Below are 16,066 nucleotides of genomic sequence, written 5' to 3' on the forward strand. Positions count from 1 at the left end.
TTTTAGAGTAGAACTGTCTTTGCAAATAATGTTCTGTTGTCGTTAACACAAATAAGGGCACCCATCCTGACACATGAAGACAACAATGGACTGCCTGAGGGGCTCATCCTTACCGTCCTTATCACAGCGGGCCATGTTCGAATCCAGCCCGTGACGTTTTGCTCCAGGCTCTCCTGCCTCTCTCTCACTGTCCCCATCTCATTAAAAATGATAGCCCAAAAATAACTTTAAAAACATAAATGCAGTCAAGCCTCCACAAAAGAGGTGTATTGTCATCCATTTATCACTTTTACAAGTGCTACATGAATGAATGAAGCCACGTTTTTTTCTGCCTAACTTGCTACACACATGCTTCATCACCCCCCCTCCCTGACTGTAGTTGTTTAAAAATAAATTTGTTATTTTTGTGTTATTCCCTCATTTTTTAGATAATGTTCATCATGATTTTGTGTTGTATTAATTCAGTGGTGAGAGAATGAGAGTGAGTGCAGGAAAACAAACACCAACAGACTCAGGGAGAAAGAAACAGAGGCTGGATGATGGGCTTTTGTCAGGGTGACAGATGTTGGCCTATTTTCTCCTCACTAATCTGAAGCACAGCCTGCCCACCACATTACACACACACACAAACGCGCACACACACACAGATTAGATTTACTCACATATGCACCCACAAATACACAAACAGGCGGGTGTGTGCGCCACAAAAACAAACACACACACCTGTCAATCTGAGTTTCTCACATCTAAACTGCAGACATGTGGTCTCTCCCACAGACAATGCTTTGCACGCTCCCACACTGTTTTTTGCCTGTTCACACTCTCACTCTGACAAACACACAAACCCTGTGTGGTGTCAGCAAGATTAGTGATGACAGTCTATAACACCACTGACTTAGCGTCCTGTCAGAACACTTGCAGGGTGTGAAGGCCACACTGAGCTTTCAGGTTGTTTGTCTAGGCTGTAACCAGGCTGCATCTGATCCAGGCAGGACAGACAGCCTGGTTACAGCCAAGTCAAATTGCATTTATATAGCACAATATCACAATGTCATGTCTTTAAATCCTCAAATTGGACGAGGAAGACCTCGAGCCAAAGAGGCCTTGAACAGACCAGGGTTGTTCCTGGCCGAAAATTAGGCGGGGGTGGTACTAACCTGTACGATCAGAGATAAAAGAGATAATATTCATCTGTAGGGTTGCCACCTTTTCTGTGAAAAAAGGTGGCAACTGGTTTGGTTTTACTTGACATTACATTATTCACAACACTTCTAGGACATAACATGAAAAAAAAATACTGGACAAATTGTGTCATGTATTGATTGAAATCCACGAATACCGAGAAAATAAGTACTAGAATTTGTTGAGAGGTGGAGGTGTCCTGTATTGATTCAATACAGGACAAACTAGGCCTAGTTTCAGTCCTGACAAATTAACCACATCTCGTCAATAACATGAATGAACTTTTTAGAAGAACTAATTATGTTTTCACTCTGTACTGTTTTCAAATACGGGATGATTCCGTATTATATGGGACAGGTGGCAACCCTATTCACCTGTTTTTAAGAGCCACAAAATCAGGTCGCCGCCTCTCTCCGCAGGCAGAAAATCCAGCTCATTCATATTCTTCATCTTTGACAATTTCAGATGGCTCTGCCTGATGCACAGAGTACAATACAGCGCCACTGCAGTTACAAACTTCAAATCCATCGAGTTCTGAGAAAACAAGTACTAGAATTTTATTGGGAGGCGGCACGAAATTTGATGTAGGCAGCCGCCTCCCAATTCTCTATGCAGGAAAAACTCTTGACTGTTTGAGTGATCGAATAAAAATATAGCAGATTTCAGGTCAACACCCAGAGAAAGGTGGGCGGGGCTCAGTGACTGCTTTATTGTGACATCACAAAGTTCCAGAAGTCCTGACTTAAGACTCAGTTTCTGAATACAGCCTGTGTGCATTTCTCTGTGGACTGAGCGCTTTGATACTTTCACAGTAATAATATAGAACCTAGACCTGCTTTATAATCAAAGATGTTCTATAACAAAAGATGGTGCATTACAAGCAGTGCCAGACTGCTAACCCTAACCCAACACTAGATCGTTTGAATTTAAGCCTGATTTTGCTGCTCTTTTTTTATCAACCCAGTGAAAGATCATATCAGTCTAATAATATACTCTGTTTTCCCTCCAAAAGCAGTCATATTATGATAACAATAATAGTATTATTACGTAAAGAAATACAATTTTTAAAAGTTTTATTTCAGTTTTAACTTTTAATTCATGGTTGCACGTATAGGTCCCTTTAAACTTCTGTGGTTGGAAAGCATCAGCGGCTCTTCTCCAGTGGCGAAACCAGAACCAACAGAGAGAAGAGATCTGTGTTGTGAGATCTGTGAGAGTTTGTTGCTGAGACAGAGACAGGTCTGAATAAAGTTAAATAAAATTTAATAAATTTTTCCTGATCTGTTTGAAAAATAACATCTTAATGTCTGAATGTTCTGAAGATCCGTGGCTTGTGTATAATGGCTATAATAATTATTTTGGTGACTATGAGGCAAAAGAGTCATAAACTGTGATCAGGCTAACTTCTCTGATTGGACTGAACAGACTCAGACCTGCTGCTGGTCTCCTAAAGGGGCGGGGAGGTGGAGAAACCATGTGACACAGATACAGGAAGTTATTTAAAGTGTTGCTCTGAGAACAGCTCTATCACATCATATCACATCATATCACATCATCACAAATCCAATCAAGAACAGGGCTCTGCTCTTCTTGATCATCTTATGTTTGTTATGATGTACAGTTTTACACCTTCATTTTTCCAGTTGTTACTGACATTTACAAGTTGTAATGTCCCAGTGGACTCTGAAATTAAAGCTTAACCCAGACCAGTTCCTGGACACTGTGCTGGTCTCCATCATCTGGTTCTGTTCCTGTGGCTCATTATCAACCAGTCCGTCTTCCTCTGTTACTGCTCCCTCCACTCTGACAGCAGTTTACAGTCCTACTTCCTGTAGTTTGTTTTAGTTTCTTGTGTTGTTTTTTTACCTTGGGCATTTCACTACTTACTTTTATACCATTTACGGTTTTTCAGTGGTCTTGAGCTGCTGAAATCTCAATAAAGAAACTGGAGAAATGGGAGTGTTGTAAAACTTTTGACCAGTGTTATATATTACTGTTTGTGAGATTAAATATTTGTTTCATCACAGCTCATAAACAGGCCTCTGGTGTGTGTGTGTGTGTGTGTGTGTGTGTGTGTGTGTGTGTGTGTCTGCTGCCACTTACGTAAAGCAGAAGAAGAGTGTGGTGGAACCAACGAGGAAGAAGGTGGCTGCCGACACGGGGACGTAACGGGAGGGTCGCAGGGGTCTGCTGGGTGGGACCACGGCATGGGGGAGGGGTGACGAGGATGGACCCCGCCCTCCGCTCTTACTGCTGCCACCTGGCATCACTTCCTGTGTGTGGTGCGGTGTGTGTCTGTTCAGCAACTGCTACGCCAAGGAATTTGTCATTCAAAGTTAAATATTTTTCCAGGCGTATTGAGTGGGAACAGAAACGACAGATAATGACAGAGATGGAGGAATAGCTGAGAGGGGTTTATTCTTTCAAGTGGAAAAGAGGAAAAAGTTCCTCTGCATCATCACACTGAGATGGGAGGAGGAGTGAACGCTTGTTTTCTGACCTGATCTACTGTGTGTGAGAGATTAAAAGAAGCTTACAGGTCTCTCTGCTGTAAAAGCCTTGTTTCCCTGTTAGCCACAAAAACAGGTGGTAAGGATGGATGAACAAATAAGCCACAGATTATAAAGAGGAAAAGAGGTGTAGGCACATCCACAACACTAGCTGAACTGTGTCCCACCAAACATGTCAATAAATTATGATACGAGCCAATAGAAACTGATAATTCTTACACACAAAAAAAACTGTCTAAAAAGTGTAAATCTGCTTCAAGGTGAATAAAGGCTTGGTGAAAATCATGATAATAGTGCAATTAAAAAAATATGGCTGTTAAATGTAAAATTAAAAAAAGTATTTGGACCCTTCTGTTAAAACACAATTTAGTTCTTAAGTGATTTCAATCAAATCCTGAAATACAGAAAACTGGTCCAGATTGATTTGATTGGTCTATTGATTGGTATAAATGGGAGTTTAGTGAGGTACCAGAGTTGGCAGAGGTAAACCTGTTTTGGTAGGAGACTGATTTATAAGGCGGAACAAAAGCAACAGCAAGAAATGAAATGAGGATGAAAGGAGTAAAAAAGCTCAGAAGAAATAAGTCTGGGATGATAATGTTTCAGTGACGTTCTTCAGTTTAGAAAATGTGCAGATCAAGACCTGAAATGGGGAAATGGGCTTATCCGTAGCTACATCTGCATATGGAGATTCCTATTCAGTCAGAGTTTTCAGCACCTCAGTGAGAAAGGGTCTTGTGAATAAAAAAATGATGCTCCCTGTTCAAGAAGGAGACAGTCAGCTCTCAGTCCAGGATTCGTACTATAAACAGCAGTCTGTAAGCGGGCCAGTGGAGTAGCCTGGTTTTCCTGTGTCGGGGCATCCCTAAACCCCGCCGGTGGCTGATTTAAACCACCTCACCTGCCAGCTGCACCAGGGATGTGAAAGCAGGAAGTGATAGTGTGGTTCTTTCCAAAAGATCTGGGGGGGAATCCAGTAGAACATCCATCAGCTAAAGTGACAGTGTTGATCAGGGGTTTTGCCAGCAATGGCAGCATAGCACAACTCAGCTCCCCCCACTGGTCTCTTTCTTCCACTGTGTTGGTGGACAACTGCGCCTGTCAGTTGTGTAACCGTCAGCCTCCCAGCAACAGGCGGCTTTCTTTTTTGCCCTTGTCTCCAGAGAATTCTAGGGCCTTCCCTCTGCTTCCTTCCCAAGCGGAGAGCACTGAGGCTAGGATAACACGCTCCCACAAAAATCCATCAGATAATACAGCCTCTCTGGTGCAACGGCCCAAAAATGACCTCATCAAAACAGTGGAAAACTTTGGCTTTTATGTGTGGAAAGGACTCCTCCAGCCATTTGTGTCTTGAGGTTTGTCAGGTTTAAGGTATCCTTCTGCAGCCGTGACAAGAGTATGAAACAAAGAGGGGGCAGAGTTGCGTATCAACAGGTCGCTCTGGGTGACGGTTGGTCAGGATGCTGCTCCTACAGTCGTGAGGAGAGGAAGAAAGGGTTGGTCAAAGAGAAGATACTCCAGTATGTAAACAGCAATACAAAGGTACAGTACATCACATGTCTGTTTACAGATGTTGGGGAATGCATTAGCCAGTCCCTCCAGAAAGTCACCATGTCTCAAATATTAACACAAATTCAACCAATGCCTGTGAATTCTGCACAACCTTGCATTTTGTCAAATCACCGCAACTTTTCCACAAATTTGACCATTCATCAAAGTTTCCCGCGAATCGAACCAGTCATACCAGTCCCTGCGCAAAACCATAATGATGTCATCAAACTCACTTCCTTATTTTTGGTTTTGAAGCATGTTGTGAAGCTGCAGATATATGTGACATGAACGTCTTACATTTACCAACAAACATTACTGTTAAAGACCATGTGAAGACATTCAACCATGTTTTATATGAAAGGGTTAAATAGTTTTGTACTACTGTAACACTGTGGTGGAACCACAGGTGTAGAGCTGCCGGAGCCACTGGAAGGAGGCTCCACTACTTTTATTATCCAGATGAAATAAAATATCTACATTTTAACAGCTTGAGGATCTGATCAACACTAAAGAACTAAAGTCATGAAAAGAACTGATAAAAACAAATGGTCAAAGTTCTCATAATGGCATTTAAGGTGTATTGACTGATTTCCAAACGTCAATCACAAATCAAGTAACGTTCAAGAAAACATCCTTTCATTCATCATTCAGTGTTTCATAAGACAGAAACTGTGGGGCAGGGTATAAAATTACTATACACACATAAAAAGCTGTTATAAATTGATAAATTGATGAGATTATAAAGATCAGCTCTACCTGTGATTAAGACAGAGCAGAGGAGCAGAATCACTTGTTTCTCCTCCACTTTCATTGCAAAAAACCATCTAAAAACATCACAACATGCATCGCAACTTTTAAGAAAATCTTAAAAAACTATTATAGTACTGCATTCTGTTTTGCAACAAATTTCATCCCCCAACAAAAACCGCCCCCCCATCCACTTCCTGGTTATGTTTGGGCGTAGTAGTGCATCACCTTGAGCAGTTTGCCGGAGACTTTCTATATATAGTCAGGAGAGACCACGCCCTGTGTATCATGAATAACCAGAAAAACTACACAAACCGTAGACAATGCTTTTTGTTTTGAAATCTGTTTTTTTTTTTAAAGTACAATAAATGCCTGGTTTATCCAAAGTCAATGAGTAATCATGATCTCAATATTGATCAAAATAATTGATTATGATTTTTGTTCTTTTGTCAAAGATGTTGGGAATGAAAATAATTAATCAATAATAATCCCTCATAATAGTCTCACACTGGCTTCATTTTCAACTAATTAATATAAAAATAACTTTTATCACAGAAAAGTTAAGGCATGGATTCAATCATGTTGTCAGAGTTAATCACGTGCAATATGTATCAGCTCATTCTGCTGACTAGACTGATACTAACTACACTCACAGAGCGCAACCACATGCAACCAAAACTCTGACAAATGTGACATTTTCAAATTTACCAGATCTGGTCAGTAACATGAATTAACTTTTTTTTTCCCATATTAGAAGAACTAAAGATGTCTGCACTCTGCACTGTTTAACCTGTCCTCGCGATTCTCCTCCTTGCGAACTCTTTCTACAACGATCTGCGATTTGAGACATTTCTGCAAAAAAAAACATACATGATGGGATGTACCGTTAATTTAGGGAAACTTTTCAAGAAGCTGGGTGTGCTTGGATGTAAGAGATAATATAATTTTTTTATTATGATATTTTATTTTAATATTATTATAGATAATATTCATCTGTAGGGTTGCCACCTTTTATGTGAAAAAAAGTTGCAACTGGTTTGGTTTTACATTATTAAAAGCACTTTGAGGACATAACAAACTGCGTCCCGTATTGATTAAAATCCACCGAGTACAGAGAAAACAAGTACTAGAATCAAATTATTTTTAAAATATGGGACTGGGTATTATACGGGACGGGTGGTTACTAATCAGTACACTACACATCACTATATTGCCGTAGTGGCGTACAGCCACAATTGCAGTTACAAACGTCAAATCCACTGAGTACCGAGAAAACAAATAGGCCTACTAGAATTTTATCGGGAGGCAGAGGCGGCACAAAATTTGACGGAGGCGGTGTGTGTGTGTGTGTGTGTGTGTGTCTGTGTGTGTGTGGGGAGGGGGCGCTACATATGCAAAATAAATATTGTGTATATTATTTTTTTGTGGTTATTTTGGCAGATATTGCAGTTGTGATCACTGAAAAAAATATAAAAATGATATGATATGTTTGTTGGTCTTGAACCCCAAAAAAAAAGGTTCCTTTATGTCTCTTAGACTGGGGAGTCTCTGTAGCACAACACTTACGATGCTGACAATGCACAACAATGTTGAGAACAGGAGTTAGTAAGTCCTTTTTAACCTTTGGATGTTCTCTCACATTGGTCAACTACTAATAGATTTCTCTTCAATCCCAGTATTCTAAAGCAGTTTGGAGATTGGTCCACAGGATGTGTGGTGCCTCGCACCTCAGTCATATGCAGGGCTGTAAACTAACAGGGCTACATGCCATGGGGCAGGTAAATGTTTGTCACAATATAGCAAAACATTGCTGCTATAAAATGCCTAGACATTTTTGGAGGTGCACGTTGACGGATGCAGAGGCTCTGCGTCGTGACGGTGTCGACTTGACACAGTAGTATAAATCAGCCTTCACGCGTCACCACCAGCCGCAGTGTGGTTCCGGTGCAGCAATGTGGAGGCACATACCCGGTGTGACTGACCCAAAAAGAAAGAGTACAGAGGAGATAGATGGAAAGGAGGATGAAAAAGGCGAAACGTCAAAGAAAAAAGCAAAAGTAAGAAACTTCAATGAGAAATGGAAGATTCAGAGGGAATGGCTGCAGTACGAGGAGGCGGCCGGTATCATGTTTTGTTCAGTTTGTAGAAAATATGCTAAAGAAAAGCATTTTATGTGGTCTTCAAATATGAAAGGCAGAGTGATTTTGGCAAAAACTTGAAAATGAAAAAAAATGAAGTATGCCATTTGCAATAAAAATTTCATAAAATAGTTCATTTGTATTTAATGTTAATGGTTCAAAGAATGTCAGGCTGAATGGTTGGCCCCCACACATTTTCACCTTACCAAATCTGGCCCTCTTTGCAAAAAGTTTGGACACCCCTGCCTTAGACATAAAAATATGGACATATAATAGATATAATAAACTTAAACAACTTTTAAACTGCAAAAAAGAACAGTGGCATGTAGCCTTCAAGAATTTAAAGTAAACAATACTTTCCTAAAATATAAGCAGTAAAACTTTTATTGCACAGCATTTCAATTGTGGCTTGGAAAGCAAAACGGGCCTTTGCGGGTCTATAATCAACCTCTCATCATCTGCCTCGAAAGCAAAATATTTCCATACACGACTCTTGTGGCTTTGTCTTTCGACGAGCTGAGGGGCTGCAGCTGGACCAAGTTGTGTGCCTGAACTTATCGCAATCTTTCATTTGTTATTGCGGCTAGACTGCAACCTAGTAGTGGACGTTCCTCATCCTCCCTTGGGCAGAGGCAGAGCATGTGCCGGAGAAACTGTGCTTAAATGTGTTCTGAGTCACTGAAATGTTGCCAGAGATGCAGTAATTAGTGTTAATGTTCTTTTACACGTTTTTGGTAGATTACTGTCACTTTTGAGGCAAGACACTTTTGCACCATGAGATAAGTTGCTCATACAGTTAATGACATCCTGCTTGTGCGCAATGAGACCTGATGCACGAGCGGGCGTGACAAGCACTCATTCAACTGCCTCCCTCAATAGGATGTCAATCTTATGTTACTTCCGAAGAAGGTGACTATCAATCTCGACACCTGTCGGTAATTTTGGTACCTTCAATACCATGAAAAAACTAGTACCGTCCCGTTTTTTGCCATGTGGCATTGACTTGGTACCGAAGTATCGGTTCCAGTGACAACCCTAGTCATGACATCATCACTGTGGCTCCTTCACATGCTATTGATGGCGTTAGTTCATTTTTTGAAAATTTTAAACTAAAAGTCTGGCCAGATTTGGCCAGATCTTACACATTGCACCTTTAAGGAGACAGGGAAATTTATTCAGTATTAGATAATTCCAAGTTTTATTTTACTCCTTCCAAGCTCTACACGATGGGTTTACTGACTAACACTTTATGCTGGAAACATCAGACATATATAGGAACATTTTTACATGCAATATGGGAGTGTAAACTCATTTTCCTATTTTGGAAAAAAAGTAACGGAATGCATAGGGAAATGGGTGGACTTGATGATACATACCTGTGTCGCCAAAACTGTTTATTGGGTGACCAAGGAGAATTACCAAATATATATATATATATTATTATTATTATTATTATTTTTATTACAGTGAAAAAGGTAGGGGTCATTGTGTTCCTACATCTGCAAAGACCCGCACCTGCTCTGCCTTTGATTGGTTCTGTCACCGATATTCTCTTTCACTGAATGCAGCCAGGGGAAAAAAATGTGTGTGTAGGTGTGAAACCTCGTCCTGTACCTACTTGTCCTCGACCGCATTCACAACTTAACAACCAAACATACTGGTAATTCAAAATGAAGAGAACTATTCATTAAGAAAACTGCTGTGGTGTCCATTATACCAGATCCTTTAATTAACAATGTTTCGCATATTATTGATAATTTGTGGTGGTGGTTGTGGTTTGCCACAAAATCAACACTGACACGTATCTATGAAAATCTTATTTTACTGTAGAGCTGAGCACAGCCCATTGATTCTCTCACTACCTCACAAACACATCAGACTCATTGTGATAGTCGGAATGGCCATACACTATTATTATATAATTAATTTAAGAAGTACAACAAAAGTAAAAGTATCAATAAAGCAAAATACTGTAAAATACTCATTACAAGTAAAACTCCTACAAGAAAAATCCTACATAAGTATTACATACATTACATGAGTAATAGCAGCAAAATGCAGTTAAAGTATAAAAATTAAAGCACTGGTTTGGTCCCTCTAACTGACTTAGTATTGTATATGACATCATTAGGTTCAATAGAGTACATTTGAACATTTATTAAAATTAAACCATGTAAGAGGTTTAGAGGGAGCTAGTGGAGCTGTTAACAACTCAGACATCTGAAATCTGACCCCGAGCACACACTGCTGTTTGTAAGAAGTCAAAAGACAAAAAGGTTGGAAACCGATGGTTTCAAGTTTGACAGTGTGCTGTCGTTTAGAAGCTTGTAGGGTTGTACCAGTGGATGATAATATCGGTGATCGACGATCAGAACGATCGCGGATTGCTCATGCCCTTGAAAATGTCACGATGATATTTGACTTCTTTACCCATTAATCGAGTACCTTATTATTATTTGTTGTATTAAATTAATATTAAATTTAATTTGCCCTGCTATACACATATATAACCTCATATAACTGATGCTTGCAACGTGCGCGCGCACACACACACTACTGATTGTAATGAACAGTTGCTTGTTGTGTGTAGCGGAGGAGATCGACAGACAGACAGAACACATCATTTAGTTTGGTTTCTCTGTCAATGAGAGAGACGCATTATTGTGATGACAATTTTGCTTTAACATAGCTATAAAGTGTAACATAACAATCATATCATCGATTGGCAATTTCCCGGGGTGATGATCGGACTGTGGTTAAGATCATGAAACCCTAGAAACTTGTTACATTAACCATTATCTGTTGTGTAAAATCTTCATCTTAAAAGTAATTAGTAACTAAACCTGTCAAACACATGTAGAAGAGTGGAGGTAAAAAGTAGCATAAAGTGAAATAGTCAAGTAAAGTACAAGCACCTCAAAATTACAGTACTTGATTGAATGTACTTAGTTACTGTGTAAGATACTTGATCCTGAACAAATGTCTTCAGTGGAGATGGTCTCATCTGACTCGGAAATACTGTATATGCCTTTTGCAAACGATGACTTGTGCAATGATTAAAAAAAAAAAAAAGGTTATGGTTATTGTGGCCCGGTGCAGCAGAAAAAAATCACCCACATGAAAATGTTAGGCACGCTAGACGTCTGTAACCAACCAAAACATGGCAGGTGTAAGTTAACAATACTGTGTGTGCGCTTTTACAACAAGAGATCATTTCGAGGAAACCATTTCCTGTGTCTCCAAGAAGAGCACTTTTGCTCTACAGCAGCCAAGTTCCAGTAAAACTAGCATCTAGCACCTAGCATCTAGTGTGCTTCATCACTGAGCACTATCACTCTGAAGATTCGCCACAGAAAGAAAGCTGTTTGCAGAGACAATGACAGACAGACTTTTTAGACAGCTGTTCAGTTTATGGACGAAGATTTCAACCCTTCAGTTAATAAGGAGATGCTTGCACCTGTTCAGGCCAGGCAAGATGGTTAGACCTATCTTCCTACACTTGTGTGTGTCGTTAGCAGAAGGATAAACTATTAGCAACATTCCACATAGCCAGTCATCACCTGCTCATAACCAACCACTGCAACACATTTAGATCCTACAACAGCCTGTTACCTGTCCAGGAGAAGTTCTCTCCATCTCTGAAACCCTTCACCAATATTGGCACACATCCATCTGAAGCAACATGCACACACATCTGCATTTGTAGAACAGCTAATAGGAACACTCTCTCTCTGAAAAGACCTGTGAATGGCCGAAGTCTCTTGTCACGGGCAAGAATTTCTAAAGTCTGAAAACAGAACCAAGAGGAAGAGCGGACATCTAATTTGCTCCCAGACCACTTAAATTAGAATATGGAAACGAGTAGGTGGAAGGTGGGACAGATAGCATCGAGTAAAACCAGCACAGAATGGCAGAATTTTGATATAATAAATTGAAAATAAGGTTGTATGTTGGCTGTGTCAGATTAAACTGGTATAACTAGGACGCAGCTCATCATGCCAATTTGACTGAGTGTTTTCTGACTTTTAGACAAGTCAACTAGTCTAAATTCTAATTTCTGTTTTATCAACTAGGAAAGTAACCATTAGGAACAATGTATTTTATCTAGTCTGAACTACAGGAGGTGGGTCGAATCATACCCCTGCCTGTCAGCCTGCACGTCAGATCAGATTTATACGCTATACAGGGCAAGTTTACCCTGTTTTTTTTTTTTGTCAATGTATTGTAGCACTGCACAGCATACACACTATAGCTCCAGTGTAAACAGTGTAGACTACTTAATCTCACACACCTGATTTTTATGGGCTTCTTGGTCCAAATGCTGAAGATCATGGATCCATAATATTAAGTTTATGAGATTAAAGTATTGATATAATAGAGAGAATGCCATCCCCAACAGTGAAATGATGCAATTCACTAGAAAGAAAATGTCTCATTCTGTTGGGTTTGTTTGGACCTAAAGAAACACTCCCTCACAAACTATCCTTGACATGCGCTAACAGAGGTGTGCAGAGAGCAGCCAAGTTTAATTTAGGCTTGTAATCAAGTAACAGAATGAATTAACAATAACTAGTGACAGCGGATATGAGCTACCACTGGCGACGTTTGTCATTTTAACCCCTGAAAGCAGCGCTCAGCAGCTAAGATGAGAAGCTACAGCTGAATGTTTTCTTCACTGCTTTGCTAATGATTATTAACGTCATGTCTCAGTGAATCTGCATCTTTCCAGCCTACGTATCTGAACTCAGAGTCACTAACTGCTTTGTCCAATTAATATTTCACACTCACATGCACACAATTTCACTGTCTCTGCTATACCTGTCTTAATCAAATATTTCCTAATTTTTTATATTGTTATTAAACCTTTTTAACCATGTCTCATCCTAAACATTAACTGACAATATTTCATGTTTAGGAACATATAATCAATGAATTATTAATATTGTAAGAAGAAAAGAAAGGTGGACATCACCTAACCTTAGTGGATATAACTAGTTATCATTTTGTCACCCAGCACTGTCAAATACATCACTCTTGGATTTGGTTTACTACATTTAATTTTATATGCAGATTCTGAGATTTGAGCCACATCGTGTCAACCTCAAAAGAAAAAGTGTGCAATCATTTTCTATTAGGGCTGAACAATTGATCTAAATATTATTGAAAAAAAATGCAATATGGCCAAGTGCAAAATCGAAATAGTAGGAACTGCAATTTCTTTGGTAACGGTAAAATGTGTCACAACAAACCGTAAATGAAGCGTTGTGGTGCTACAGACACGCAGTGGCCTGCAAACCATATTCTCCAGATGTAAGGGGATGTGTCACATCATCATCATTTTTATGTTTTACAGTGAAAGAAAAATGCAAAAGTTATAAATACAACTGTAATGGTGATTCATATTGCAATTGCAATATCTGTCATAATAATTGCAATATGACTTTTTTGCATATTGTTCAGCCCCATTTTCTATACACCTTTATACTCTTTTGATTGGCAGAACACACTCGACATTCAGATGTGGAGAAGGTCTGATAACACACACCTTGCCATGAAAACTGGCAGGAATACAAGGTGTTGCTTCTTGTTTATTACCCGCTATCTGTCTTAACTTGGCACACTGCCACAGTGGGCAACATTATGACATGTCAAGACTAACATTATGGTTTATAATTCTGTCAATTGGACCTAGTACTGCCGAGTGGCATGATGCCGAATACTAAACATTCTGCTTCGACATGCTGTAAAAATCCAGGATTGCCTTTATGAAAGCAAACTATTCAGTAAATCACAGCCTAGCACACTGAGGGACTTCAAACATGACAAGATGGTTCACCTTATTAAGTGCTCTCAATAAAAATATCAGATAGTTATTTCCTCATTCAACCATATCTGATCAATATTATAAAACACTGTGCATCCTTACTCCGTCAGGCACAATCTATAACCTCCAATGCTGTAAATGCATGAAAATCTCCAGACAGTGGTACCTCCTTACATCTGAAAGGAGCCTATAGCACTGCCAGCACCAATGCACATAAATGCTGGGTGTGTATGGGCCGCTGCAGTCACGGCAGCAGCAGCAGCAGCAGCAGTTAGAGGCTATATGCACCAAACCCACAGAACGATTGCTTTTACGGATGGATGCCAACAATCTAATTTCATGATCACAGGTCTCAAATTTTGGATTTCCATTTACATCGAAATTTTCGTTTAAAAAAAATGTTTTTTATGGAATAGCTCACTAACAGACCGGCAGAGGATGCTTGACAGATACAGCTGAGGCTGGTGACACGTAAACCCTGGTAGATTCAGTCAAACGGCCCAACTCAGCCCCGCAAAGATGTTTCATTCTCTTTAAAGGACAGACGGTCCTGCCAAACTGCACTGAAAATCTCACTGTTTATGTGGAGGCTGTGATTAAGCAAATGCACATGTTTTAACATATCATTAACACCCTTTTCTTGATCCTTGAGGGGTCCAGTCTCTAAGTCGGCGTGCATATATAAGTTAATCGTGCAGTGACTTTTTGGGTTTGATCACCGATTAGCAAAACAGCAGTTCTCTGCCATATTCTGAAAATACACTTCAGCCAACATTGGACAGTGGGTCATATTGAAACTGGGGTGGGGACGCACAGCTAGCGGGGACGACAGTATCGTTACGGACCTGGGATGAGGAGCAAAATGACTTTAATACTTTACTACTCCTACTAGCTAATGTTAAAATTAATTTAACAGTAGCTAATTTGTCCTACAATGCTGACTACAGCGAGTCCATAAAGACGAACGTACGTTAGGGTGGCGATAACCAGCGTTACAGCGGCACGATAATGGGAGTTGTAGCTTTAACAAGCTTCATCATAGCTATTGTGAACTAAGCACATATGTAGAAAAAGTACTACGCTTAAACCAAAGCAAGGGCATCGCATGGTTTAGATAATAACGTTAAATGGTGTGGTTGGTTAGGCTCAGTGCAATGTTTCTGTATTAGCTTCTTTTCCATAGCACATTAACATTAGCTAGCCTTAAGCTACTCATTGGTTAGCCCTGGCTAGCAGCGGGCTAACAATTCATCTCACCTGCGAGAGGTTTTGTAAAAGCTCAGGGTCCAAACGCAGAAAATGGGATGTCAGTCTCAAAGGTGTTGTTTCCTCCTCGGATTAAAATCCGCAGAAACAGCTCGTCACATTCATTATTATCCATACGAGAGTCACTGAACGGTGCCAGTAAACTGTACGACTGTACGGGTCTTTCTCTGGTGGTTAGCTTCCCCAAGCGCCAGGCTAATAATAAATGGTTGGCTAGCTGGCCAGGCACCGATACGTCTGACGTTATTTTACTACAGGCAGCTAGCTTAACTAACTATTAGCTAGAGGTCGAAGCTGCTTGGTTCTGTAACTTCTTTCAAGTGGTGAGTGTCCGAATGCAGGCCGCTCCGCCTGCACGGAAGTTAAGAAGAAAACGACGAGAATCTACTCCCAAAAGAATTATGTGCTCTCCTCACACATCCATAATAATGGTGGCCTACACATCACCAGAGGCCGACATATTTGCCTGTACTACAAAACTCTGATGCCAGGGTCCAACAGTAGAATTGTCGCAAATGTAAAAAGCTCTGATTGGACGACAAGGTTGTCAATCAGGCCATAAGCGAATTGTTTTTGCTTCTTACACACACACACACACACACACACACACACACACACACACACACACACACACAGTGAACGTCATGATTGCACACTAAATAGTGATTGCAATAGATAATAAAGCCATGGTAATATATTTTAATATATTTTATTGTCGCTAAGCATGGTTGGCACATAAGCTGTCTCTGACATGAGGTTTTAATCCTCTCATGTGACACACTGACACAGTAACGTATGTTTGTGTGTGTGTGTGTGTGTGTGTGTGTGTGTGTGTGTGTGTGTGTGTG

At 40.1% G+C, this 16,066-nt stretch overlaps 1 protein-coding gene across 1 annotated transcript in view; it reads right to left on the reverse strand.

Moving 5' to 3' along the window:
- Window positions 1-15,727, reverse strand: part of zdhhc5a (zDHHC palmitoyltransferase 5a) — a 35,807-nt gene extending 20,080 nt beyond the window's left edge. Inside the window, exons 1-2 of the mRNA XM_023397225.2 lie at window positions 15,210-15,727; window positions 3,286-5,161 (exon numbers count right to left, since the gene is read on the reverse strand). Coding sequence (XP_023252993.1) covers window positions 3,286-3,449 — 164 coding nt within the window. The 5' untranslated portion in view covers window positions 3,450-5,161; window positions 15,210-15,727. The remainder of the gene's footprint in view (window positions 1-3,285; window positions 5,162-15,209) is intronic.
- Between the last annotated feature and the right edge of the window lie 339 nt (window positions 15,728-16,066).

Source organism: Seriola lalandi, unplaced genomic scaffold (assembly GCF_002814215.2).
Source record: "Seriola lalandi dorsalis isolate HSWRI2012SDOR001 ecotype SW California unplaced genomic scaffold, Sedor1 jcf7180002055006, whole genome shotgun sequence".
Classification (NCBI taxonomy): domain Eukaryota; kingdom Metazoa; phylum Chordata; class Actinopteri; order Carangiformes; family Carangidae; genus Seriola; species Seriola lalandi.